The sequence below is a fragment of the Lycorma delicatula genome, chromosome 3 (assembly GCF_047948215.1).
Source record: "Lycorma delicatula isolate Av1 chromosome 3, ASM4794821v1, whole genome shotgun sequence".
In the NCBI taxonomy this organism is placed as follows: domain Eukaryota; kingdom Metazoa; phylum Arthropoda; class Insecta; order Hemiptera; family Fulgoridae; genus Lycorma; species Lycorma delicatula.
In genome coordinates this window covers 168,649,855-168,676,001 of record NC_134457.1, presented here as the reverse complement: position 1 = coordinate 168,676,001, position 26,147 = coordinate 168,649,855, and the positions used below count along the sequence as shown (strand labels likewise).

General features: G+C 31.4%; 1 protein-coding gene across 1 annotated transcript in view; it reads right to left on the bottom strand.

Annotated features, from left to right (window-relative positions):
- The window catches only part of LOC142322189 (insulin-like receptor), a 374,309-nt gene that overhangs the window by 240,010 nt on the left and 108,152 nt on the right, over positions 1-26,147 (bottom strand). The window contains exon 2 of the mRNA XM_075360979.1: positions 10,109-10,348. Within this exon, the coding sequence (XP_075217094.1) occupies positions 10,109-10,348 (240 nt within the window). The remainder of the gene's footprint in view (positions 1-10,108; positions 10,349-26,147) is intronic.

The following is a 26,147-nucleotide window of genomic DNA, read 5'->3' as shown; positions in this document are numbered from 1 at the left end:
ATACGAAGTCAGAGTGAATGTAATTAAAAATCCATCAAAAAAACCAGACACGAAAATCCGCACGACTATTTCAAACCATCACGGTCATAGAAATATTAACAGATTTGATTGGTTTAAATTAAAATTATTACAAAGAAACTCAAGTAAAGTAACTTACATTAAATTAGTATGTGAAAGTCGCATTGTTAAGATGAGAAAAATTCCATAATTTATTTTTGAACGAAGTATGAAAGTGTGATAATTTATCAGTGATTAGAACATAAAACATAATACTGATCAGAAGGGTCATGTAAGAACGAGGCATATTCATAAAGTAAGGACCGTTTGGTCATTAAATAAAATTAACTCGTGAGAAAAGGTTTTTACTTACAGTTTTAGTTTACTACATATCTACTTCACTTTTCCACAAAATCGCCGTTCAGTTCTAAGCACTTTTCGTAACGCTACAACAGTTTCTTTAACCACTCTGCATAGAAGTTCGCCACCTGGGAATTGAATCTTTTTCTTGTTTAAGGCAGCGGTGTGAGGGCGCGCGTTGTGAAGGAGGATTACGCCGGACCACAGTTTCCCGCGTCGTCGATTTTGGATCGTATGTCTCAGTTTGATGAGCATTTCGCACATCAGCTGTAATTGTTGATCCACGATTTATGAAACAAGCAGAATTACGCCCTTTCCGTCCTAAAAAAATGGTAATCAACATTTTTCGACTCGAGTACGGGGAGATTGCTTAAACCTTTTCGGTTTTGGGGAACTTGAATGGCGCCGCTGTATTGACTGGTGTTTCAATTCTGCGTTGGTGCAAGATATCCACGTCTCGTCGCTCGTAAAGTGTGGGAAAACAAATCATCTTTATATTGTTGATAGCGGTCAAAAACGCTCATCCACCGCACATTTTTTGCTTTTTGTGTTGGTCGGTGAGCATTTTCAGTACCCAACTTGCACACAATTTGTGATATCAGAGATTTTCTGTGACAATCGTGCAGATAGAGGTGTGCAACATGCGGAAATTCATCAGCCAGATCAATAATCGTCAATCGTCGATCACATAGCAGTTTTCGGTTCAGTTGTTCAACGATTTCGTCGGTCTGAATACTGGGCCTGCCACTCCGCTCCACATTTGTGCAGCCATTTTTAAAGTCTTGACACCATTGTCTAACTGAGTGGTGGTCTGCTGTGGTTTGGTGGTGGTCTAACTCCCGATGAATTTCAACAGCTGAAGATCCTTTTGTACGCAAAGATCGAATCACAGCGTGCACTTCAGAATTGGCGGAAGAAATGATTGTCGCGGACATTCTGATCTGCATTCACTGGCAGGCAAACAACTACAGTGGCTTCGTAAATAGCCGATAGATTACCCTGTACGCGTGAAAATGTGCTCAAACCCGCTTATATTTAAATATAAGTCCTTACTTTATGAATACGCCTCGTAGTATCCGTGTAATACAATCAATGGTAACGAAGAACTGCGGGGTCATCCGATATTCACAAAGTTTATCCCTTTTTGTAATTTAAAAATAAAAAACATTGTAGACGGTTAATTCATCACATAAACTTTATTTCTTATGCTTGAGAATATGAAGTGAAATTTTATAACGTAACAAAAATATTACGTCACCAGGATTTAAACCTGACTTACTTATTTTTTTTAATAAAGATAAATCTTAAAGAAAAGTACTGACAGTTGATTTAACGTCTAACCCCTAAATCATTTTTATGTAAACCATACGTAATTTATAACGAAATTTTTCAGTACGAGGAAACAAGTATTCTATTTTTATCTAATTTATAGACAAGTTTTGGAAGCATTTAGTGAAAAAGCTTTATAGAATAGAGCTAACTGTAAGGATACTGAAGTATTTTACCTTCATCAGTAATTTGTCAGATGTTTAACAAAGAATATTAGTTTTAATCTCTGTACGTCTTGGACAACGCAGTATAACTATAAACGTGTAACTGCTTAGTTGTAAATTATCAACAAAGAAATAAAGGTAAAAACGATATCACACTAATAATAGAGAATAAAAATTAATTTGAAAATAAACGCAAAAAGGAAAAAGCTGGAAAGTGAAAAAACCCGAGGCGTTAACAGATAACGATGCGATGATGACGCAAGAACGGCTGTTAGTACACATTGACATAATAGGATGCAGCTGTTTTTTTGCAAAATTCCTTATCGACAGATGTAAATAAAACAAAGCCAAATATAGAAAACATCCATCTATATAAACAGGCTACTTTTACTCGTGTCTATTGAAAACTGACTACGATAACACGAGATTAAATGTATTTCACAACAGTTACGCATACCCGTGTCGTAAATTAACGCACATAATAAATTCGATATTATCAATAAGTTAAATGAGCAATAAAGAAAAATTACGGAAAATTAAATAAAAAATTAATACCCGTCGTGTATGTTAACGACGGGTAAATCAATACCATACACTATTTTAACAGCTCTTAAAATTGCCGAGATTCTGTATAAATTATTTTACAACATTACAACAGTTTACAATTATAATATTTCTATAAAGATGCCATTATATTAAATGGATAAGGAAATATTAAGAAGCGGAAATAAAATGGGATTACAATAAACAAATCTATTAAAAAGAATGTAAGATAAACTTTCAGGCTTTTTTAAGTTTTCAAATCTACCCTATATAAGAAAAAATATGAGACGCGATTCTGCTGCTGAAAAATACAAAAATAGCTTAAAAAACCCGTATAAACACACACATACACACACACACGCACATTGTTTTTAACATCTATTCTACTGCATTGACGTTCTGTATATATTGCACTGTTTCTTAACAAAGTATTATATTAATTTGTTGCATTGAACTATATGTGTCAATCTTACATATAAATAATGCATGTTATATACTTGAGATATAAAAAAGGTACCAGTAAGAAAAGCTATGCTCTGAAAGTAATAAATAATGTTCATTACACAGGCAGTCATTACGGTAAATACAATCAAGGTTTTACTCGTAGAACTGAATATAAACTCCACTTCAGAGACCTCGGCACTTCGATATGCATACTGCATTCTGCTCAGTAATTGAAGGTAACGAAAAACTGCTTCATTCAAAATTTTCTCGATTAAATTCGACGGGTTAGAACTGACAAGAGATAAATATTAAAAATTAAAAAACACGACAGCCAAAAAAAAAAAAAACACACTGCTCTTTAATTTACGATAATTAAAGAGCGCGCGGGTGACAATTTTGTACATAGTATTTGTGCATAGCATAATTTTTTAAAATTTATTTAAACACACGCACATATAGCCTATGACACTCCCGGTAATCTAAGGATTCCCCACGGGGTCATACATATCGGTCCAACGTTGAGCCGGTACGGTAGAACAAACATACATAAAGCCTAAATACATTACAATCCTTTTTGAGCAGTCATGTAAAAATTGGTGTCTTTTTTTGTCTTTCTGAAACTACTTGAAAAGTGTAGTCAATACACAGTATATTGACTACAGTTTTTTGTGGACAGTTATATGTCTACAAATAAGACATATAACTCCTCACAACGCTATAAAACTCTCGGTCATAAAGCCCACATTTTCAGTTAAAAATTAAAGTCCAGTTGATCAAAAAGATTTAAAGCGAATAAAGTTGAACATAAGAAACTTTAATGCATTGTCTATATTCGAATATGTCGCAAAATTTTATTTATTTAAAAAAATACCCGACACCCACATAATAAAAAAACTATTTTATACATCAATTACAATACTTACAAAAAAATCTGTTATACGTAATTTAATTTTTGAATTCGTTTCTAAAGTTACCCTCGCATAAAAATATAACAGATTTCGAAAAAAAAAAGAAAAAGGTTTTAAATTTATGCAAAAATGTTTTAGATATGAAGGTTTTATGACTTATTACGGTTAATTTCACAGAAAATTTTTAAGCAAAGAAAATATTTAATTTTATAAAACCTCCAAAATCACAACATTTAAAGCTTAAATTCTCAGAAGAGACAATTTTGTCATAGCATACTTTGCTAAAATATATGAGAAATAGGGTTAAAAAACGTAACATTCCGTAAATGTTAACGGATAAAATCAATACAAATAATAACTTATTTTGTTAGTACTTCATTAGAAAAAAAAACAACAAAAAACCAGTAATTGCTTTCATAATATGTAAATAAATTTGTTTAATTAAATTACTTTTAGAAATAATTATATTTTATTCAAGAAGGAAACACGCACACTTGCGTGCAAGTTACGGGCGACATACGACGGCGTTGAGCATTCACTCATTAAAAAAAAAAATTATAACAATAATAATAAAATCGTGCTATCAGGTGTTAATAAAGCATATAAGCGCATATACGCATACACTAAACTAAATCGTGTTGACTTATTTCAGAAACTAGAATTAGAGAAAGTAACAATTTTAAGTTAGAATAGTTATCACCATTACGTGACATAGTACACTACTTAATAACAACAGGTTTTAATTATATTAATTAATTATTAACAAGTCAACACAACCCGCGTCAAAATAATAATTTTATTATAATATCCGCATTTAAAAGATATTCATTATTTAAGGTGTACAATCGTGCTCATATTCCTAAAAAAAAATTAAAATAATAATAAACGTTAGATAGCTTTTGGGTCGCCTAATAATTAATATTCCTGGATTGTTTGTGTCTAAAACCTTAAAGATAAAATTTAAAGAGTAAAAACTGGCTTTTTCATTCAGAATAATCTAAAATTAATGTAGTTATTACTGTAGTTTATTATTCTTAGAAAAAGATTTCTTTAACATGTAAAGCGTGTTTTCCTTAAATTCAAAATTAAATTAGATTTATTGTTTATCGACACAAATTAATTTTTTAATATCAAGAAAAAATATAATTAAAAGCAGTTTTCTTTACAAAGAAGGAAAGCTTAATTATTCATGAAATATTAACTTCAGAATAATTGACGTTTAACTTCTGGAAAATTAATAAATCCATATAAAGCAAATAATTTCCAAACGTAGAAATTCATGGAAAATATACATCGCCTACCTAATAAATTGAATTTAAAAACCTATTTATTATTCAAATCGGTTCCAGAAAAAAACCTACATTTTTCTTTTTTCTAAAAACACGATCTTAATTTAATAAATAGTGGTATAATAACGTAAAGGAATGTCTGCCGCAATTAGAATTCAGAAAACAAATTTTATACTCTGAAAATTGAAAATAGATTCTAGAAAAAAAAGTAACGAATTAAAATTTGTGAAAAAATATTAATACGGATTAATGATCAACCACACATTACTAATTAAGAAAGGATCGTGATTCCAAATTATCCAGAAATGGTCGAGAATCAGTCTGATTAATTAGAAACCATTTATGTGGTTCAACAGTTTTCGTAATGGTAGAAACCATGGATAAATATTACCTGATAAATCCTTCTAACCGAACTAAATTATTTCGTATTAAAAAAAAAAAATCAGCAACAACTTACTTAAATCGATCTAAATTTAATGAAGTGATTGAGAAAAAAACAATAACGTGAATTCGCACTGATTGTTGTCCAAACACTCAACTCTTATAGATGAAACGAAAATAGAATACAAGATCGCCGAACACAAGACTGCTCTTCATAGTTTTCTCACACGTCAGTTTTATCATTAGAGATGCTAAATGAAGTTGCAGGATCCAGATTCTAGTTGAGTAAAACGTAAAATTACATTTCTTCCGACATGAATACTTGTGTAACCGTCGTGCCTATACACTAGTCTCTATACGATAGAGACTAGTGTAATAAAGTAAATTGTTCTTAATTAGCAAGTACATGTAGACGTATAATTATAATCCTTCACAATCAACATTTATTAATATGAGGAGATTAGAACTGAAATTATCTTAGTTAATTTATTGAATATTACGAAGGATTAGAAGTCCTGACTTCTATCGAACAAAATAAATACAGATAGAGGGAACAAAAGAAGTTTCCTCATTTTTAACATGTATCCGACGAGCGCCTAAAGAACTGTTAAAAACCACTCGGAAAGAACGGATTTAGAATAAAGGAAAAGGATGATCAGTGATAAAGAGACGATCTACCCAGGAGCATTCAGATTACCTGCAGACAACGGGGCCCATCCTGGCCACAAACATCCGTAAAAATCGTGGATGGAAACGATACATAACTTTTCAACGAAGATCACATAAAATATACGCTCCAACAAATTGTAGCGATTTTCAACCTAATATTAAAGAGCTGCCTGTAGCGAGGCGTAAGCTTTATTAAGGAAAACCTTCGCCTACCCACAGAATTCTGTGGTATGTGGAAGGAAATATCCAACTGAACTACAGGAACTGCTCGCCAAGATCTCACTACAAGAGGGATAGCTTCGTCCGTAAAATTAATTTGAAGTATTATTCAGAATATTTGTTGTTTGTGTACAGCACTACGTTCGAGCTGAAATACCATACCTATAAAAGTCCTGTTACTTATTCCAGTATTTAGTAGACCGCTTGCAATCTCATGATTTAATATTTATCACATGATTATAACATGCTTTAGGGTTTCGGTTTTACATAAGACGTTTCCTGCGAATGGGCAGTTTTGTTTGTTTATTGGATATTCTGCTCCCCCTACATACTGCTCAGTATGGGACTACAGATTCAGTTCATACAATACTTTTAAAAGTATTGTATGAACATACAATACTGAAAAAGATCAAGTTAATAGTTGCTTGTTTAATTCATTCTCACAATTATATGATGTAATATTAAAAGAAACTGATGTAAACATATTTTCTATAATTTTTTAAACCTCTGACACTCCCCATGCAAATGACGAAATCTTCAATTTACGCTGGTTAATAAAAATGATTATCATTATGCAAAATCTAGAACAATGCTAAGGATAGTTTGACCCAAAAAGTTATTAATTTTTAACAGTACTTTACGATGATTAGCGGTGACTCACTAAAAAAAATAACATTTCATAACATACGATGTGTGTGAGAAAAGTAATGAGATTGGTAACACTGCGAGCGATCAGGCAACGCTATGCCTACCGGTCTGTGCTAGACCGGTTTGTTCATCCCTTCCACATGCTCAGTACGAGTTTCAATTCCGTTCAGCCAACACATTATTTTTGACAGCGTCATTAGTGAAGTTTTGTTACGAAAATGGAGCATCAGAATTTAGAGAAACGTTGTGGAATCAAGTCTTGTGTTAAACTTGGGGGATCCGCGAATGTGACCTTTGAAAAGTTGAAACAGGCCTATGGGGAACATTGCTTATCAAGAGCACAAGTTTTCCGCTGGCACAAATCATTTAAGGCCGAGAACACGTTGAAGATAAACCTCGCTCAGGGAGACCTTCAACTTCAAAATCTGACGAAAACGTAGAGCGTGTGAGGGTTCTTGTGAGATCAGACCGTCGTTTAACAATAAGGATGATGAGTGAACAGTTAAATTTAAACACTTTCACCGTACATCAAATTTTGAGAGACGATTTGGACATGCGAAATGTTTGTGCGAAATTGGTGCCGAAAAACTTCACAACGGAACAGAAGGGCAATTGAAGAAACGTGGGCGTTGATCTTCTTCAGAGGATTGACAATGACCAAGAATTCTTCAATCGTGTGATCACAGGTGATGAATCCTGGATATTTGAGTACGATCCTAAAACAAAGCGGCAAAACGAAGAGTGGCTTACTCCGTCATCTCCTCGACCGAAAAAATTTCGAATGAGCATATCAAAGATCAAAACCATGCTGATTTGCTTTTTTAATAGTAGGGGTATCGTGCATCAAGAATTTGTTCCTCCAGGACAAACTGTCAACTAAGTGTTTTACAATGGTGTCCTTGAAAAGCTCAGAAAAGAGTGATTCACGTGAGACCAGACATTGCAGACAAGTGGATGCTTCAGCATGACAATGGCCCGTTTCACACGGCCATTACCATCAAGGAATTTTTGACCTCAAAACGCATTCCTACTGTTCCTCAACCTCCCCTATTCACCTGATTTGAGTCCTTGTGACTTTTCCTTTTTCCGAAATTGAACCATATCTTAAAAAGACGTCAGTTTGGAACACTGGAGAACATTCAAAAGACTCGTGACCGACCAGTTGAAAGTCCTACCAGTTGAAGCCTTCCAGCGCTGCTACCAGGAGTTGGAACAACGACTCCGCCGGTGTATAGCTGCCCAAGGGAACTACTTTGAAGGGGATAATATTGCTGTTTGAAAAAATAAAAACTTTGGTAAGTAAAACGTCAGTCTCATTACTGGTCTAACACACCTCGTATTACAGTCAATGTAATTTTTAGGGCAAAAATTTCCCGTCTAGAATTACAATTTAAACAGTGGTTGTAATTGTAGACTATAAAATAAAAGCATTGGTAGCTAATGAAATTCTGTAGAAAAGTAATACAGTATTATATTATTTTAAAATTATTTTGTTTTTTTAGAAGCAGCTAACTCGCAATTAATTATCATTAAAACCGCCCACCATAACCTCACTATCGTGTAACAACAACATCACTTTTCCAAGAAAATTCGCTGCGTCAGTTATACATTGGAATGGACAGCCTACACTACGATTACTATATTATCAACAGCAAACAATGATAACAGTAGTTTACTGTTTTCATGTAAAAGATCAGTAGCAATGGAGTGAACTGTGTTACGGTAACTTTTAAAGATAACAGAATTAATAGTATCAGACGATACTTGAGGAACTTAAGAACATGAAAAAAAAACGACTGTTACACATTTTCTTCGGTGCAAAAACCTAAACCTACGAGTTTTCAAAAGTGCAAAGTCAACTCGCTTTGATTCCCGTTAGTTATTGTAAGTTATACCAAAGTATCTCAATAAAACCTTTTTGGCTAGAAGAATCAGATACTGCAATTAGTAGTCCTTGAAAAACACGTGTTCAAACAGGTTATAATTATTACAAGGAAAATAAATTACAATAAAAACAAAGTAGAACTGAAAAAAACGATATGGTTGCTTACGGTGGAATATCCTCAGACTGAGAAAATCGTCCTAAAATACTTTGTTTCAGCTTCTGCGGTTCGAAAATCACAATATATTTGATTCGGTGAACCAATTGCCGAAGAAAAATATTTCCCCTGGAGCTGGATTCGTCTTCAAAGATTGCCTCAGGTTGCCTCAGATTGCCTCGGTTACACAGCGATGTTAATCTCGATGTACGAGCGATATGAGATATAAGACGATAAGGCCTATCGGCTGTCACAGTGAACTTTTTGATGTTATTTCTGTGCTTCTAAAGTGAAGGGAGGTATGCTAACAGCCCCTCGTGGTCCCCAAAACTCAGATAAGTTTTCGCTCAAGGATCAACAGCCGAGAAAATAGCCACGCCTCCTGCTCTATTCTCTAACTTAGACCTCCGAAAGAACCAGGTGCCATGTAGTCCTGCTCACAATTACACAAAGAAATTAATCAATAAAAAAAAATGCTGATGAAGCATTGGGTGGATCAAGCGATAGCAAATTTTAACCAATTAAAAAAAATGTGTTTTTTGTTTTAATTATTTCACCTTCATATTTACAAAATATGCCCATCGGTTGGTCTAGTGATTAACTCGTCGTCGCAAATCAGTTGTTTAACAGTTGATTTTCGAAGTCGAAGTTTCTGAGGTTCGAATCCTAGTAAAAACAAATTGCTTTTACACGGATTTGAATACCAGAGAATGGATATCGGTGTACTTTGATGGTTAGGTTTCAATTAATCATACGTCTCAGAAGTGGTCGGCCTAAGTCTGTACAAGAAATGTCATAACATCATCAGCATCCCATTGGGCCGTGGGAGGCTTAATGTTCACTAGTTGAACAAATTGCAACGTACACATTATGGAAAGAAATTTGAAAAAAACTAACCTTCTACTACTATTTGTACTATGACTCGAGATAAAAGTTCAAAAAGTGTTTCTAGAATATTATCTATGTTTTTCTTACACCAATGATTCTATTCTGTACAACTATTAGCAATATAAATCATCGGACACATTATATGTTATAAACACATTCGTACTGAAGACTACATATGATTATGTTTGTCCTTGAATGAAGAAATTATATTTTATTTAACTAATAATTACCTCCTTCTTCTCGTTTAATCGATATATCTGTATCAGGCCTGAGTTGTGCGGCAGTAGCGACGGATAAACATAACAGCAACAAAAACGGTAACGTCCACGACACATCGTCACCGCACCCAAAACACGAACCGCTCGATGTCCACAATAACACGCACCGTTTACAGTCAAAAAATGATGAGGATGTCGAAGATGACGCGGGCCTTCCACATATTCCGGGCCTTCTTGTCGCTCCTGAACGACCTGCAACAAAATAATAAAGAATATTGGTAAGAGTACAATTATATCATTAATAAATACTACAATTTGATATTTATTCTCACAATAACCTATAAAATAAATAGCCTAATCAATACTTGTAAAAAAAATCGCAGTTCCGTAACATTAGTATAGATGCACCGAACAAGAACTATACTGTTAAGAATAATGACACAAAAAAAAATTCAATTAACTCTGAAAGCAGGAGAAAATAGTAAACCACCCAAAAAATTATTCTCTTACGATGAACTCATCCTACAAAAGCAGCATGTTTTACACAGTTTCAACACAACTGAAAGAACCGCAGAAAGTTTCCTATGGGTCCTTGAAAAATACCTTTACAAATGGATCTGCTAAAAAAATGAGGTAAGAATCATTTCACACAGTTTTATTCGATGCTGTTGCAGAATAACATCAAACTACGTCATTTGATATTAGCTTCATTTATTCAGTTTTATCCAGATTAATGAACATAACATTTAGCACTTTCAGAAAACAAAGAATCAATCAAAGTATACGAATTATAATTCCTGGTTTAGCAACGGATGAAAATATCATAAAATATTATGGGTAGTTTAAAAATACAAAACTGAACGCATTTGGAAAAGCGTTTTTGTCGCTAACTCGCTCTTAATTACTGATGTAACAAAAAAGGTTACAAGGCATTACTGAGACGTTTCAATGAGAAGTACATGATAACAAAACCGTTGATACAGACAAGTCTAGCACGATCAGAGAAAGCTAAAGAACTTATATCACTTTCGCTTCGTACACAGGACTGAATTCTAGCGGTCGCCGTCTCATGGTGCTTTATCCATCACTACGTGGAACCATCGGTAAGAAATTCCCAAACGTCGCTTCTATCCGATCATCAAACATCTTACAACCGATCGCTCGACGCCACGGGTTTAGGTGCGAGCAGGGAGCGTTTCCTCTGCCGACATTGGACTAAATGTTTGTAGCGATAATTATTTGACATTAAGTTATTAGACTGCGTTACGGCATACCATCCACGACCCGACGACGCTCCTACGGGTCGCTGATAGTCTTTCCTGAAATCTCTCTTCTATAACTTGTTCCTTCACCTACCACTTATTACTAGGAGTCCAATGATGAGAACGGCAAAAACTAAAATGAAAAGAATAATCAACCTATATATCGACTACACAAACGAACACAAATATTGCTCTGAATACAGCCGGGATATCAGTTTATTAGAGAAGGTGTTTTCCGATCCATAAATTTTTAACAAAACGGGAAAATAACATCACAATAAAATATATAATTCATCATACGAGAGAGAAGAGAAAAAAAAATATACAGGTCTAATTAGTTTTTCGTGGAATAAAGGCTTGGGGCTTCACCTTTTTTTACGAATAAACAGAAATATGAAACGATTATACATGTATTCATTCTGACATTTAAAAAAAATCTGTAAATCTCATTATAAGAAACAAGTTTTTAATTAACGATAGAAACAACTTCAAATGTATAAAAGAATTTAGTCAATAAATAAAACGAAGCATGCCACAACAACGTAAAAATGTGTTTTATATTCTTTAATAATTTTTGTTTTTTTTTCGGTTACGCCGAGTAGCAATTATCTGCCTCACTATTTTGTATTTTCTTCATTAAGAAAAGATAAAGGAAGATTATTAGAGAGAGATCTTAAAATTATGTTAAAAGATTTCTGAAAATAATAAAGGCTAAGCACGGAATCGAACCCAACAATGAGTTATCAAAACTTTTAATGGGGACATGAATATATGTGTATGTGAAAACGAGATATAGGCACAATACATATTGTGTAACAAAAAATTTTTTTGTCGATCTCCGTGGTGGAGTGAAGTGTCTCGATCTTTCATCAGGAGCTCTCGGCTCGAATCCCGGTCAGGGACGTCATTTTTCATACGCTACAAAAAAAACTTGTTAAGGTCAAACGATTTTCGATTCCAAGATGATGAAACTTAAGAAAAAACTTCTGTATAAATCAAGCTATCAGAAATTATACTAAGAATATAGATTTTATAAAAATAAAATAAATAAGACAGAAAAGTTAAAAAAAAAAATAAAAAAATTTTATTATATGAGAAACAAACAACACGACTGCCAAAAAAAAAACATTACTGACAAACATTACTCTTTAATAAAGGATAATTACAGAGCGTGTGGGAGGTAATTTGGTATATATATAGTATTTCTATGTAATATAAATTTTTTTCCAATTTTTTAAATTTATTTAAACACACACACATATATATATAGAGCTTATGACACTCCCGGTAATGTATGTCAAATTCCTCTTGCTTAAGTAAAGAATTAAATGTAGAAAAATAGCCGTGCAAAATAAAATCATTAGTTAAGGGAATAATCGAGTGATACAGCATAACTATAAAAGATCCTTGATCGTTTCCAGGACGACGTGAGGTCGCCACAAACTGTTGGAATGTAAGGAATGTACAACAGAACGACGATGGCGACAGATGACCGGAGTGTAACAGCACGAGATGCAATAATAATGCAGTACGATTGCGACTGAGACAGCAAGTACTGCTATGCTGCATGCAGAGACTGTAGTATTACTATTGCCATTGCTTCAAGGAGGTGCACCGCCAGAACACCGTTCATAGTAACAGCACACAACAAACCCGATGTAACGATTCAGACGATTGTTAAACACAGTACGATAGGTTAAATCTAAAACTCAACAGGTGGTATGGAAATAAGCTTAACTGTAATTTAACTCTGGTATTCTGTTCCGTTTGTAAAAATTCACAATCGATAAACGACGGTATTTCAATCTACCAAATTTACGGCCCAATTATTTAATTAATTAAATAACGGCTCGGATCAGAAAAAAAGTCAACGTTTAATTAATAACAGTTTATTAAAAATAAATCTGAATAACGTAGATCGAAATAGCCAAAGCTTAATTTTAAATAGTAATGAATTTTTCACTCTCATTTTTCACGTATCAATAATATTTATCTGATAAATATTTATTCCATTTTTGGATAAGAAAATTAAAAATATACTTTTACCTACACAATATGAACGGTTAAAAATTTGAAATGGGTTCGATTTAAACATTTTTTTTTTAGTTCCCTAAATTACTAAAGATTTTAAACAGCTTTTTCTTCTTTAAGATTCTTCGAATGAGTGGGAATGTAAGTAAAAATTTTGTCAAAATATGGATCGCTTAATTCAATTACGTCAAATTATTAAATAAAAAGTTCAAAAATTACAAGAAAAGCTGGCGCTTTTTTCGTTGATAAACGTATCTTTGTTGAAGGCAATCTCTGTTTCAAATTTTAATTTCTAGAAAGCCAACAGGAGATTCTTTTGTCGATGCCTAAAAGCAAAAAAAAAAAAAAGAGCAGATATGTAAAGGATTACATTTTTTTACAATAATTATTTTATTAAAAAGTACTCCATTAATCGACTTAAGTTTTCTGATCGCAGTTAAAAAATTCTTCTCGGTGTTCAAAAAAAAATTAGATTTAGGCCACCAACTCGATGGTCAAAGAAAAGAAAAAAATATAGGTTCTCCTACGCTGAAAATCGGAGAATTATTAACCTGTGCGAATAATCCATGAAAACTGAAAACGAAACGTAATTTAATAATAGTTGGTTCAACTACGTCGTACATAACCTACGTTTGCACTATCAACTTATGAAAAGATATTAAATTTTATTCAGATCACATGCAATTAACTTTACGTCTGATCTGGAAAAAAAAACAGTCAAAGGGTAATGAATTAACAATATATAAAGATATAATACTTTCGTAGTATAAAGATAAAAAAAATGTGGTAAGACAAAATCGTGGTAAGACAAAAAAAATTGAGAAGTAAAAGTGCAATTAAAGGCTACCACAAATACAGAAACTATTTATTAGGTCATAGTAGGAACAGTGAAACCAGTCATGTAAAGAATTTGGAGGAGGTAACCTTGAATTATAAGTTAAATCGGGTAGGGAACAAGAAAATTATTAGATAAAAGTTGAGGAGAATATTATTCAACATGGTTGTAAAAATAGTAAGAATTACGAAAGAATGGAATGAGGCGGGTGTGATCTAACGGCCTACTAAAGAATCGGAATAGGGGTAAATGAAAAAGAAGACGTAACGCGTCAGGGATCAATCGATAAACGAAAATTCATCATGTACATTCACTGTTGGCGTCTTACCTACTTTACGCTTAAGGCTCTAGCTGTTTATCCATAATTCTCTCTAGATATTTTTCTTCTCATATCATTCCCATACTCTTCTTCTGTTTCCCTTTACTGTTTCTTCTTACTTACATATAAAAAAAAGATTTGCCCTCTTCAAATTTGACAAATCAAAAAATATCAAGTAAGATTTAAAATATTTAAAAAAATTCTACGTCACAGTGGACTCAAAAAGTTATTTTGAACACATCTAAGGATAAACAAATTATTTTTATCGTTTTAGTGTACCGTATAATTACTTTTGATCTATATTTTAAAAACATATTAAATTTTACCTGTTATTAAATTTCTACATCCCCATAACATTTCTTAAAATTTGCACAACCCGTTGTCACTTTGATACGTAATACATGCAATGCTCCAGTAACAGGGATCACAAACAAACAAAACACCGAGTTACAACTAGCTACCCTTTACCAGTCATAGTTTGATAAAAAGAAGTTTTAAAATAAAATGTTTTCAACGTACATAATCAGCAAATCTTTCGGTACTAGCTCCCTAGTACAAGACATGACTATCGTCGTTCATTCACTTCGTCACGTACGAAAACCAACCATAAATTGTTATCCTAACCAAGAAGTTCGTTACAAGTTCGCCGGTAAGAACCACAGAACTGGACGGCACGGTCAATGAACTATGTTTACAGTTCTAAACATGAACTAACCTAAACGTGAAATGAAAATGTGGAAAAAAATAAAAAAATAAGCGTAAAAACATTGTATTTCAGTTCAATTAAATTTGAAATAACAAATACTTTCAAAAAATACCTCGAATATTGTTAGAAAATTTTTCCCCATTTGATGAACCGCGGGATTCGAATATATCACTTTTTTTTAAAGGTGACTTTACTAATCGCGCCGCTAGGTATTGTACTTGATAGTACATATAGCGTAAAAAAACGTAATAATATGTACTTGAAATAATAAAATTTTAAATAAAATATACTACAGCTTGATTTAACAATAAATGCTCTTACGTAAATGGAAGTACTGAAGATGAAAATGTTTTTTTTTTTATTCCCATTACATAAAAATGAAAGTATTAGTTTACAAGAGATTACAGATGCTAATAAAACACAAAGAACACGAACAGTAGGAAAGTGTTGCAAATGTAGCAACAAAGATTTGTTACATAAATTCGATTGCTAAAATTTTTATTCTACTATTAGAACTATTTGAACTAATTGCTAGAAAGAAAAAAAAGGTTCATTTAATAATAATATAAAAAGTGTGTCAACGGATACGATAAAAATCGAGGGTTGCACTTACAAAGAAATAACACACGGATCACATGGAATTACATAGTTACATCACGGATCTTCAATTCGTGAAGGTCATTATACTAGTTTTATTAAAAAAGGAAAAATATGGTATTAAGTGAATGATACAAAAAAAAAAAAAAAATTGTTCGAAAAATTAAAAAATTGTATATTTGTTTGTTCTACAAAGGGAATAAATTGTTATAATAAATCCATAAGATAACAATGGGTAATTCAAAAAATAAAAAATAAACAATGATATCCAAAAAAAATTACAATGAAATTGTAAACCGTACGGTAAAAGTCTCGCAGATATTTCTTCCAAACCGTAGTGGTGAACGCGTCTTCCCAAATCAGCTGATTTGGGTCAAGTTCTAGTAAAGACAGTTACTTTTAAACGGATTTGAATACTAGATCGTGATACCGGTGTTCTTTGGTGGTTGGGTTTCAATTAACCACGCATCTCATGAATGGTAGAACTGAGACTGTACAAGACTACACTTCATTTACACTCATACATATCATCCTCACTCATCCTCTGAAGTAATACCTGAACGGTATTCCCGGAGGCTAAACAGGAAAAAAAAGAAAGATATTTCTTCCGCTCAAAAAAAAAATCTGTAATAGAAATAAAATTACTTTAACATAATGATACTGATATAAAGAAAAAAAGGTGAGACACTACATTTCTATTATCAAAATCCGTTATTAACTTAGAATTTTGTTTAAAAAAAAATACATGTTAAATATATGTAATAGACAATAGATAATAAACCATGTTAAAGCGTTCCATATAATAAGCAAAAAATAATAGAAAAATTTGTTACAAAACTCTTACCGGCCCGATTTCATTTATTAAACAACGAAATCGGGCCGGTAAAAGTTTTGTAACAAATTTTTCTATTTTTTTTTATATGGAACTTATTATATGGAACGCTTAAACATTCTTTACTAACTATTATTGTGTATCTATTGTCTATCAAATATATTTAACATGTATTTTTGTTTTAAACAAAATTCTAAGTTAATAACAGATTTTGATAATAGAAATGTAGTCTCACTTTTTTTTTAATATCAGTATCATTTTGTTAAAAACACTATTTATTTTTTTTTTTTGAACGGAAGAAATATCCGCGAGACTCTTACGGTACGGTTAACAATTTCTTTGTATTTTTTTTGGATTCGAGTTACATTTAATACCAAAAGACTTTAATTTTCTAAAAACACTTCTAATTTATTATCATTAACATTATTGCTAAATAGAACAATAAAATAATTCGTAGAAAACGATTATAAATGATAATGATAATATTAAGTAATAAAAAATTAAACATAAGTACAACATATGAAATACTGTTATTGATTTATTAATAATAGAATGAAAACAACAATCTGTAATTGATAGAAAGTGAACAATAAACATAACAAATCTAATCTAGAGTTAAATATTTTCCTGATATAAAAACGTCAACAATTTTATTAATGCAATAGTAGTAATAAACAACATTAAGTTTTCTTTTGATAAACAGCATTAAGTTTTCTTTGACATTAAATAATGTATAATAAACATAAGTAACTACCGTCCACGACGATCGGACGGAAAAGTGCGCAAGCGTAAGCGACAACTATTATATATAGTATACCGACCAGGTGGCCGGGTCAAACTTTACATAAAAAAAAATTATATAAATATAAATCGCAGAACAATAGTATTCAACGGGTCTATAGCGACAAGAGCGAGCGCGCATACACATTTTATTAAAACGCACTGTACGATATATAACACATTCAAAAGAAACGTTTTACTTATTTAATACAGTTTGCGTTAAAGCACAAATTATACTTAATGAAATTAAAATGCTAATTTTTAACTACAAATAACATTCTCAGACTTAAACGCCCTAATTTTTATTGCCAGCAGAACGCGGATGTAAATCTCTTTCGAGCAGTTAGTTAGGATTTCATTACGTCGGGGCTCGGTACAAATTATGATGGTAATAGTAAATTACGATGAAACGCTTGCCTTTAAAAAGTAATACATGGAAAAAAGAACTTATAAAGCATTAAAATGTATATTTTTCTACATTACAGAAGCGAGCAACCATTTCTTTGAAAAAGTCCTGGAGGAGTTATTAAAAAATACGCTCATACGTATCGACTCATAATATAAACTCTCCGTTTTTAGTCTATTTTGCCGATTATCACAGTTTCATAACTTCGATGGGTGATCGCGTAATAAAATCCGTATTTAAGTATATCTAAGAATACATTTTCCTTGTAGTTTAAATAATAATACAACTTTTTTTGTGTCTGCCATTTATTTGTAAAAAAAAAATTGTTGTCGGCTCTATAAAAAATAGAATTTATTTTTTCACTGAAATGTTTAAAAAATTTATGCCACGTAAATACTTTTATCTTTCAATAAACAACGATGGAAATGGGTTCTGAAAAAGATAAAATCATTCATAATACTCCTACGAACCGTACCCGAATTATTTGACCGATTAATTCGGTTTCCAGGAAGAATAGCACGTACCATCTATTCACCACTCAGTTTTTTCCACCGATAAAGATAAAAAGTTTGATCGTCTTAGCCCATTCCCTATAGACTACCAGATTCTTTCTGAGCAGTAAAACGGAATTTTATCGGGGTTCATTAGATATTAAGTCAAATTAATGCACTGCAACACGGTGAAAAAAAAATGATTGTACATAAAACCAATAACTCAACCTGACATTTAAAAAATATTTATCCATAAAATTCATTAAGAATGGTAAAAAATTTAATGAAATTAACTGGCCTTTCATCTATCGATATTGTGTTTCTTATTTATTATTATTTTATTTATTTTTATTTGTCTATTATTATTATTATCGTATTAACAATATTATTATAATAATATTTATTATTTATTAATATTATTATTTTTGTACTGTAACTGGGCTTTCATCTATCGATATTGTTTTTCTTTATTATAATACTTTATTTTATATCTGTTTATTCCGTGTTTAGCAGTTGCCTAAAAAGATAATACAGTAAGTATCTTTAATAGTGACATTGAATATAATGACATATCAGATATAGTGACCAAAAACTTGTCTCTTGGTAGGTTTCGTATTCTGTTAATGCATAAAAACAGTATGTACATTATTTATAATGACATCGGTTGTAGTGACATGTTATGTGGTTATTATGACTTACTTTTCCTATTACAATGCAACATTTTATCGTTTATAATGATGGACAGAAGTGACTTATCGGTAATGTAGTAGAGTATATCTACATTGTAACTACAGAAATATTTTGACGGTTCATTTTTTTTCTTATATATGTACTGCTTTTAACTACTTCATGTACTAGATTATTGTAAACTGAAGCACTCACATTCAGTTGTTATTATTCTTTTGCTATGAGGGTATCATACCGTGCGGGTACAGAACTTTATTTTACGTATCCTGTGTAATTCATTCAATGGCGATTTAATTATGACTTCGCCAAAAACATTCACGATAGAAGAATAGGCACATATTATCAGGAGGGTAGAGAATGGCGTAACTAATAAGGACATTCCCCATGAATTAGGCGTAGTTCAATCGACAATATCGGTGATATGGAAGAACCGTGAAAACTTTTTAAACAAATTCTATGAAATCGAAAAAAATTACTACCTAGTCAACATAATGATGTAAAGCAAAATAATCGATTTTTTACCATTTTTGTCTATTTTGTATTACTCTATCGTGTTTGTATTTATTATTGCATGGTTTTTTTTTTTTTTTTTAAATAATATTTTTGCGGAAATAATTATTATTGTTACTGTATTACAATACCCGCGGGGATGGCTTATTAAAGTAGAACCACCAAGCTACCTAAACATCGGTTATTGTGACTATCGGTTATGACCTAAAATCGTAGGTCCCTTGGAAGTCGCTATAAATGATATTTGCTGTATAATATTATAATAAAAAAAATATACTCGCACATAAACAAATACTTTTTTTATTGTAATCATATTATATTTTACGAGTGGTGGGTAGAATTAGGGTGTTAAAATACATTATACGTATATGTACATATATTAGGAAAGTGAAGTGTCTAGCCAGTAACTGAGCCAGCAAACATTTACTGATGCCAAATAACAAGAGCTGTGTTAAATGAACTGTTGCTGTGACGTATTTGATATATATGTGACACATCCCGTCGGTAATCGGTAGTATGTTATGTATGTGTACGTGTGTGATATACGCCGTGTAAAAGTTTAATTAGTATTTTCTGTTACGGTGATATCTAAGGAAATTTACATAGCAAACACTTTAAAAATAGAAATTATTTTTCTTAAAATTACTTTTAATATAAAAATTCCTTTTATTGTTGTTAAAATTATTTTTATTAAAAAAATTATATTTGAGGAGTATAACATAACATACATAATAATAAGCTTGTTTTTTGTTACCTGATGAATATTTCTTGAAGATATCTGATAATTTTTTATTGAAACGTTGGTATTCATTCAAGAAGAAATTAATAACGCACATATTTTTTGAAATACTGTAGAATAAAAGCCACAGATAAGTGTGGTTGACGTAAATTTTTTCAAAAGATTAACATCGGCTGAATTTTTCTTTTAATACGAAGACCATAAGTTGCACAACTATGGCGACTATAATCATGAAACTATAACAGTCTTATAAAATTCCATATTAACTTATTTGGATGATAATTTCAATGAGATGAAGTGAATTTTTTATAAAAAGGTTTTAACACATAACGCAATAAATCTTTTCTTATTGCGCGCCGTTTCTCTTAAAATTAAAAATAACTTATTTCCTTTTACTAGTTTTGCAACTGCGTTATAATATTATGAATTAAAGTTACATTTATCTACAAACAGAGCACTTTCTTTCATTTCAACGGAATTATAAGAACAGTTAAAAGTTTTTAATTTTTATTTCAAAGCATCCTATTTTAAATTACATTATAAAATGTGTTTTTTATGCAAATTGAAATTATGTAAATAAATAAAAATTTAAAAAAGAGAGAAAAAAATATTTATATACATAATATGTACACACATATATGAAAGCGAAATAAAAAAATTGCGTAATACCCTTAATTTTTTTTGTGTTTAGAATTTTTCCGGGAAAATTAATATTTCAAATTATGAAAGGAAGTCGCCAGAATGAAGATAATGAGAAAAGTCGGGAATAAATAAGTTTCACATATTTTATACGAAATTAATACAACATGAAATTTTTTTTTTCTGAATGAAAAAAGAAACCAATCTGTTGATTTACAGTAGCATCAAAAGGATTCCCTATTCATCACGGACGATTTATCCCTCAAATCGCTCGTTAAAGCCCCAAGCAGACAAATAATCATTAGTAATTCTAAATAATTATATATTTTTTTAAATTCTAGCACAATAAACCCATAAAAGAAACGTCGTAAACAATCGCAAGTAACAAACAAGCTATCTCTAATAATTCGGTCAAAAAGTACTAACACAATCAGCAATCAATCTAAGAAGAAACATTCAGTGAAAAGAAAAACTAAAAAACCAGTTAAAATAGATCGGATGGATAACTGTGATAACAGAAGAAATCTTAACATAGAAATCATGATAACGATTTTATGCATAATAAAAATCAATTTTGGAGTTCTATCATTTTTTTTATCGATTAAGCAAGCCCCTAAGAGGCTACCGATAATAATAGAATAATCACTTCTTTAGTTTCTTTTTTTTAGATGTTTCAGTTTCACGTCTGGCTCACTATATCATTTTCTGTGACTAGCTGTTTACGTTCTTCAGATTACTTTCTGCCAACTCTTCTGGTTTTTTTTTCTGAAAAACTTTTATAATTCTGAATGTTTACTAAAGAAAACTCTATCATTAATCATTTCACCTGTAACGTTTAACTTTATAATTTATTTTTTTAACTTTTTTCACTCATACACAACTGTTTTTTAATTTATTCATTTTATCAAAAATTCTTTTTGTTAGACTATCATTGCCCATTCTAAAAATGTGACCATAAAACCGTAAGCGTCATTTCCTAATTGTGTTTGAAATTCTTTCTATATTGTAATCTATAGTTTGCCAAAAAAGTATTGAACTGTTGGAGGCCAAAATTGAGAATGCATTTTTACTTCCTTGTACGAAGTAAAAGAAGTATTGTGATCGCGAAAAATTTCGGTTTTCAGATTTCAACGGAAATATCCATTTTGACCATCCCTGAATCCATTTTGACTAGTTTAGCCGTAGGATGTTGAAATTTTAAATTTAGGACTGTTGTAACATCTAGTTGTGCACCTCCGTTTTTGATTGCAATCGACTGGACCAAAAATGTCCAACAAAGCACAAAATCCAAATATTTTGGATTTTGGAAATTTTCTTAACTGCAGTAATAAGCCCCTCGTTGAGAACTTTTCAACGATATATCATAAATGGTACTTATTTTCATTGGTTCCAAAGTTATAGTAAAATAAAATTTTAATTAATGAAATATTTGGATCTTACAAGGGAAAGGTATATCGATTCGAATCCGACTTCATCTTTTTTTTAACTTTTCTTAATTTAAATATATTGAATTTATTAACAATTATTAACCACTGATTGTAAAAACGTTTTCACAATAAATAATCCAATAATAACAATAAAAAAAATAAATATATTAAAAAATATCAGAAGTTATTAATGAAATAAAATGTTATGTACTTTTCATTTTAAAAAATGTGTATATGTAATTTAATAAACGTACAAGGAAGTCATGAGGTGTCCATACCAGATTTTTTGTTACTGGCAAATAACATTATGAGACCACATAAGCACCTTTTTTTCTATGATCTGTCATTTTTCCGACAACACCGTAATCCCGTCAGAATAGAACTTTTGTGGTTTCTGGTCAAAAAATTGTGATACGTCGTTTTCACGGGCCTCTTACCTTATCACCATTCAGGGAATTCGGCAGTGACCGAAATTAATCATAGTCAGATGGTCCGAGTTATATGGTGGGTACATTAAAACCTTCCAGTGAAGTTCTCTCAAATTTTGATGGGTCGTTAAAGATATGCAGTTTGACGTTGTCCTTTCAGTAGTACATTCTAGTATGGAATTTTATTATTAATCGTTTAGAGGAATTATTAACATATTACAGAATTTAACGCACCTGAGAAGGAAGAATTATATTTCTATTAGACGAATATTTAATAATGAGACGTAAAGAATTTATTTGAAAACACCGCGCTGGTTCCTGATTACAACCACAAGTGGTGTTAGGTTTAATATAAAAAGAATTCAAATTTTGTACAACATTTCAACATGTAACCGTTTTTAATATTAATACTAAAATGTGGTAAAAATAAAATCAGTTTTAAAGTGAAAAGCTCCCGTTAAAAATTAACATTGTTTTAAAATTTTTCTAAACCTAACAGGAACTATTAGCACAATTTCGAAATTTTGAAACTTAAAACCCCATAAAACTTGCATTTTCAATAAGAAACTAAAAATATTTGTCATCTGTTGAAGAAAATTATCGAACGATAAACGTACAACAAAATTTGCAAAATGTATTTAATATCCTGAGTTAGATTACCGTACTTTTGTAGACAGGTTACTTATTTTGGGGATACAACTGCAGAGCATTTATTATTAAAGTTCAAACATCTCAACAAGCTCTCTGCCGCGACTCCCACCAAACACCAAGGCAATATCAAATTAAGATTTCATTTAAAAAAAAGTTTTCAACGTAAATACTCCGAAGGTACTTTTTTAGACTTTTTTTAAAGGACCTTGAGTGACGTTATTTGAAAATAAAGAAGAACTAAATTTTCCTGGATAATTCAAGTAGCTACTCGATTTTAGTACATATTCGCGAAAAATTGGCACAACGTACGAATAGCAAGTCGTTTCCTCTACGTTTCTGTTCCCATATAAAGAATGAAATTACACACGAATGGACAGTCTTAAAACAGAAGCGAACGCGCGTGGTATCTACACGGAGGTCGTACGTACGGACTGGAACGAGCGGAGCGCAGCAACAAAACTACTAGAATAGCTCCCACGGCCAAGGGCATTCCCCTTAAAGCGCCTTGCACACCAAAGCCACATAAATATCGCCACATGTTATACACAGATAGGCCGCCTGCCACTATCTCCTCCTCTTCAATGGACACGAGCCGCCCTGGTGATTGTCCTGCCGGACCAGCTTGCACAGACGTTCACAAAAAAAAAAGAACATACTAAAAGCAACAATCATCTCCTTTCATCAAAGTTGTGTAAATTAATGCGTCTTTCCTGTACAGGATAACTAAACCTAACGATGATGGAACTGAAAATCCAGCACCGAAATGAATTTTATACTCTAACAAGTTACAATTATTTTGTTTGAATGAAGATCCCAGAATTAAATTTATATAATCGTATTCGTTATTAAATAAGTTTTTTCTTTCTTAATTTTTTAAAAAATCATGTAGAAACTTCCGTAATTTTTTTTTTAGTCTTGTTTTATCATGTTCCCCGCATGACATGAATAAATCAAACTTTTGAAGCAATTATACAGAAATTTTATACGTAAAACCAAACTTTTAGTTATTAAACTCCAACCTTATAACAACTTCCTTGCATTTATTATTATTTACAATTTCTATAACATAATCCACGGTTTGATGCGATATTTGATGACATCAATTAGAAGAATAGTTATTTTTAACAGAATCAGACCAACCTACTTATCGGTGTAATTACCAATGTAATAATTACTATAATAAAAGAAAATTAAAATGGAGGGATTACTAATTGAGTTCACTATTTTAAGCGAATAATTTGCTTAAAAGCCATAGGTATAACATTAAGTATAACAAAAATACTTATAATCTAATAAGCACTACGAAAAAGATATATGCTGCTAAGCATATACTTTTTCATACATACGCTACACATATAACGTTTAGTCATAAATTACGTAGATGAGTTTTTATCAGGTTATACAAATTACATGAAATATTTTCCTTTTGTAAAATTTTTCAATTAAAAATTTACAATAGAATCAGTATAAATGCTATCAACTGATTTTTTTTTTATAAAAACGAATGCAGCAATATTTTATGAAACTTCAACTCGTAATGTTGGATGAAGTTTTAGATAATTAGCAAACAACAGAACTGTACGTTCTACCGAAAACGTTTTAATAAGTCCAAACCTCTTTTAAAACGAGACAATTTAGAAGTACGAATTATTTCCTACAACGAAGATTTTCTGAATTTGTTTTAAAAGCCTATGCTGATTTGAAAATGGTAGTAAAGAATGGGCGGCTAATAAGTATCTTAATATGCCGACCTCCGTGGCGCGAGTGGTAGCGTTTCGGCCTTTCATCCGGAGGTCCCGGGTTCGAATCCCGGTCAGACATGGCATTTTCACACAAGCTACACATCATTCATCTCATCCTCTGAAGCAATACCTAACGGTGGCCCGGAGGTAAAAAAAGGTATTTTAGTTGTACAATAAAGTTAATTCTGGATTGAAAATATCTGATGTGGACACCACATGATTTCCTTGTACGCCTGTTAAATTACATATACACATTTTTTGCTTCACTTCATTTAAATTATTTCATTTGAAAGTGAGATACTCCGCCAATTTTTTTAATAAATTAAACAGTTGCACAATTGCTGAAATATTAGGATGTTGTAAAAGTCCCTTTATTACTCGTATCACTAAATCAGTATTATTCGTATCTCAGCGAGTTACTGATTAACAAAAATTTCAGATTTCTAGTGTGTCGTACAAATAAAAGTTAATAATAATTAAACTATTCCGTTTGGTGAATTGTACAATTACAAATGTTAATTTCGACCTTATGGTGTAAAATATTCAGTTCTTATTACTGGATTATCTGATGAATAATCAAAAATTAAAAAGAAACAATCATACAGGAAAAAGAAAGATAACATGAAGAAATGTATCTAAAAAAACGACAAGAAGATAAATATGAAGAGGAAGAAAATGCTAAGAACAAGGGAAAAAGTAAGAGAAGATGATAAAAATAAAGAGGAAAAAAACGTTAAGGAAAGAATAAAAAGATTAAGAGAGGATGATACATATAAGGAGAAAAAATTTTAAAACTACAGAACGAATACACAAATTAAGATCAGAAGATTTATATCAAACCAAAGAGAGATTAAATGATCGTCAACAAAAAAACCATTAAACGAAATTATGATCAACTTCGACTTAGGGAGAATATTGTCCGATAATATCAGAAGAGTAATGAACTAAAAGATAAGAAATTTCTGCAGT